The sequence below is a fragment of the Teleopsis dalmanni genome, chromosome 2 (assembly GCF_002237135.1).
Source record: "Teleopsis dalmanni isolate 2A chromosome 2, ASM223713v2, whole genome shotgun sequence".
NCBI lineage: Eukaryota > Metazoa > Arthropoda > Insecta > Diptera > Diopsidae > Teleopsis > Teleopsis dalmanni.
Window position 1 is genome coordinate 174,382,904 of NC_051847.1, and position 4,703 is coordinate 174,387,606.

The 4,703-nt window shown below is 31.1% G+C and overlaps 1 protein-coding gene across 1 annotated transcript; it reads right to left on the bottom strand.

Annotated features, from left to right (window-relative positions):
• Window positions 1–383: 383 nt before the first annotated feature.
• Window positions 384–1,700, bottom strand: LOC119680371. The gene has a single exon (XM_038093150.1). It carries the CDS (start codon window positions 960–962, stop codon window positions 675–677), a length of 288 nt encoding a protein of 95 aa, XP_037949078.1. The 5' UTR covers window positions 963–1,700; the 3' UTR covers window positions 384–674.
• Window positions 1,701–4,703: the final 3,003 nt, after the last annotated feature.

Sequence of the window (4,703 nt, forward strand, 5' to 3'; positions counted from 1 at the left end):
GAGTTTGTATTTAATTTTGAGAATGTTTTCATTATTATAAATTATTAAATATTTTTTTTATGTTACTATTTAAATAAATTAAAAAACAAAAAAAAATTTTGAGAATGTATTCATTATTATATATTATTAAATATTTTTTATATCAATATTAAAGTAAACTAAAACACAAAAAATGAAAATTATTTAAGCCTTTTTAAACAAAATATAAAATTGTTTAAGATTCTTTATACTCGATATTTGTATAAAATTTTAAAATTAATAAATACCTTAAACACATACATACAAATAAAAATTCAAAAATTTGTAAAATAATATTAATAAAAAAAACTGGAAACATGTAAATTGATAATATTTCAGATTCTAGAAAATATATACACATGATTCCTACTAAAAGCTTTAAGATCTATTATGTAGTTGTTGTTGTACAAATTTTAACATTTTTTTATTGATTTTTCTTATTAATATTTTTTACATACATTCACTCATATTTGCTAATTAGGCGTAATTTGTTAGCAAATATTTCTTTGCACTACTACACAAAGAATCTACACACATAAACCAGGTATTTTGTAGCTTTCGCCAATGTGTCCTTAAAATACGTTTATATATCTTCACATCTTTCAGTTTTTTTGGATCATTGCGCTTCGGAATTATCGCTACTTATCGGATGTGTATCAATTTCTGCGTTCCCCAGCACGTGTAGCGGCATGCCTTGATTTTTCCTTTTCACGCAGCTCCTTAATGGCGCCCACAGTGCCGAACATTACTTTCGCAGTTAGCTGTGTCTGTCCACCAGGAGTACGTGTCGTATTCATGGTGTACTTCGATGACGCATTAGACTTTGAGCCAGACAGTGTTGCATTGGCTTCACGATCGATGGTCGAATTCGCATTTGCGTACGCATTCGTATAGGAGACGTAATTATTGTTCAAATCACGACCACAACTGCACTGGTGCGACATTTTTATTCCTTTTTTGTTTTTGCTCACAGATTTATAAATGTGCGTTTTGCACTGTTTTTGTTACGCTCTTTTAAGAATTTTTTTTTGATTTTTCAAATAATGTTATTAACACACGTTATTCTTTTTGAACTAATAGTTTTAATTTTTATTTTTTTTTTAATAAAAACTAATTTAAAATCTAACGTCGTACTTTTTATATTATTTTTTTGAATATTTTTTTTTTGTATTTTTCTTATATTCTGCGTTTCTGCCGCTAACGAATTCAAACCGATTCAGTGAAATTTTTACGTAAAACTGATCGACAACGACTACGTTTGTTTAGAAATTTTCAATTGTTCCATACACACAGCACACTCGTTCGTCTTGTAAGCTTATAAAATAATGTACAAAAATAACAACAACAATAAAATTAAAAATGTAGAAGAAGAAAACAAAACGTATATCAACCACGAAAAAAAAACAGCAATTACAAAAACAACAACGATAAAATTTACAAAAACTTTCGTTATTGCTTGCTGATTATTTTGTATTTTTTATGGTTTTTTCTTTTTGTTACTATACTTTTTGAATTTATTATAAATTTTTTTTCTTTTTATATTTTGTTTGTTCGCTATTAGTTAAGGAGCAGAGCGCGAGTATGTCGATCGTCGCAAACACTTTCACAGACTCACTAGAACTAATTTCAAAAAATTTGTTGTTTTTGTTGGTTGGTTGGTTGGTGGCTCTTGGATCTGCCAGTGCTTAGCGTATGCTTTGCTTCGGCAGCCAAATCAGCCAAATAAACAAAACAACAACAAAAACAACAAGAAGAATGATAATAATAATAACAACAACAACGAACACAAATAAGCAAATAAGTAAATAAGTGAGCGTATGAGTAACTTGTGAGAGACGATCATGAGAAGAACCGCAAGTCGCACGACAAATGAAGAATGAACGCGAACGAGGAGTGGGGCGTCTAGTGTTGGCGATGATATGACAGAGACTAGCGACTGAGAACAACGACGCTGACTGTAAGCTTAGTCACACAAGTTATATGGGAAGAGGCTTTCGCCCAACGATATAATTATTATGAAAAAAAAATCTAAATAAATAAGTATACGCCAACGAATACAATAGCAGCAACGTCTGCAATAACTGCAACGCGAACAGCGTTCGTAACAGTAATGACAGCGAAAACAACAACGCAGTCAGCTGTCGAGAAGTGAAAACTTATTTTGTGTTAATATTGGAAACACCTCCGCTAGATCGGTTTGATGATGGCATTTCTTTATTCGCTCGAAGGCTCTGAAAGAATTCGTGCAAAAACTTAAAAATTTGCATTTCTTATTCGAGTAAAAAAAAAAGTAATACAAGATATAAAATCAAAAGTAATGCATAAAATACTTTAAAATATTTAAAGAAAAATATGCAGGAAATAAGTCAGGCAAAAGCAAATAAAAAATTGTATAATCGTTAACGAAATTTGAAGTTTTGTTTATTAGTTTATTTGCAGCGACGTGGAATCCAACAAGCATTTACAAATACCCATATACTATAATATGCATGTATACAAAATGTGTTATACAAATATAATATATAATATACATATACACGTTTGTAAATTTATATGCATTTAGACAGATTATAAGTTCGATTAATTGTAGTACCCCATGAATGCAGCGTAGCGGCATGTTAAAATTCAATTAAATTCAACATTTAAACTCGAATAGGTTCGCTTCTCTGCGCCCTGCAAACGGCAGGTGAAAATCACAAAACTTGTCTTGACGTATGGTCTCACGACACAACCTGTGCCTGTGCCTGTGCCTGGGTAATCGAGCAATTGAGGGATCGGGCAAGCTGAAACGTGTGGGGCTAACCAAAGCAGACGACGTGCTACAACTGCAGTAACTCGCGACGCGGCATTCGTCAGGTTTCATTCACCTTTTTTTCGTAGTTCACTAAAAGACAAAATACAATTTTGCGTTTAATTTGCATAATTTTTTTTTTCTCTTAAATAAAAGTAAATACCTATATAAACACATATATGTATATATATATGAAAATAGTATATATAGTATACCATAGTATAGTATAAAATAGTATATAGTTTATTTAGCTTTTAAATGCATAAAGACTTAAACTCTAGATATATGACGCCTTTTCGGTGTTAGATATTTAATACGAAATGGAGCATAACGCACTCGAAACACTCCGAGCACTGCAAATAAGCATTAATTACTACATTTAAATTGTTACCTAACAAACTTTTTATAATTCAATTAAATCAATTAAATAAGTTTATAACCGATCGAATGACGCATTTATTTTATATTGACAAGCAGAAAATAATTAAGCATTACTGTACTATTAGTAGAATCTTGCTTTTTGAGGTGATCACATAAATTAGATGATTTCATCAGTAAAATAGTTCTGTGCATGAATTATTGATTAGTAAAAAACTGGAGACTACTTATGCCAAACACAATTCAATTCAGGTGTAACATTTTATACAAATAAAGCGTAGTTTTATTTTAAAAATTATTTTTTTGTTTAAAATTTTATTTTGTTTAGTTATTTTAGCTAGCAGCCATTAAAGCAAGCACTCAAAAATATTTGGAAGAGTACCACATGTAGACGAGAAATTAGTTCAGTTCTCAGCAGCAACTGAATTCAGTTAATTCAGTTAATTTTTAATGTACACACACTCATAATTGTATCGAGTCTCTAACCCCCTGCCTCTAACTCCTATGCACAAACGAACAAATACCCATAAAATGCAATTTCAATTTCAATCGCAATTTTATTTTAGTTTCTTTTGTTAATTTTTTGTGTTTTTGCTAACGTTTTTATTGTGTTTCATAACGATCGCGTTTGCAGTAATCGTAAATATCTAAAAGTTCATCATAGGAGCAGCACCAGCAGCAGCAGCGGCCGCTCCGGCGTTAACAACACTTGTCGATTGCATGCACCTACTTTGGTGCAGAAAAGTATGGGAAATTTTTATATAAATTTATAATTTCCGAAACGGAATAAATTTTAATGAATTGATTCGCTCTTTAGTGAATCAGTGTACTATAAAGAATTCATTAAAAAAAAAAGAATTGAAATGTCTACTATCGCTCATACAATCATTAATATTGTTGATAGATAGGTAGGTAAATAGGATCTTTTCGACACAAACAATCCTTCACGAATAGTTAAGAATGCCGTTTTGATTCCTACATTCTACATTCCTTGTTATTGTGGGCAGAAGAATGGGTATTTAGAACCCGTTGAGAAATACAAATATTTGGCCAATACTAATGTTGAAATAACGCCGAGTGTATTAAGGAATGGAGGGTTCAATATCTTAAGACTGAACATAGATACAACAGATGCTCTGAAATCTTCTCTTCGAGCGCCGGTACACATTTACTACAGGAGAATCAACATAGCAGGTCGAGCCCGTTTTCATGTCGCCCTATAGTAAAATGTCTCAATGTCTCATTCAATAGTTTGAAACAGCAGATCTGAAAGATTGACTCGTATAACTGGTGTGTTTGCTTTACTCAAGAAAATGTGAGAAAACTGATCCAGTTAGAATTGTTTATAAATATATGAATGGCAACATCGACACATTTAAATATATCAAACTAAATATTTGAATGATAGCATCGACTAGCCCGGAATATAGCTTTTACTGAGAACTCATATAACGGGAATAATCCTTACTGTTTTGAGTGTATATCTATAATATTTATACTTAATTAAATATACTAT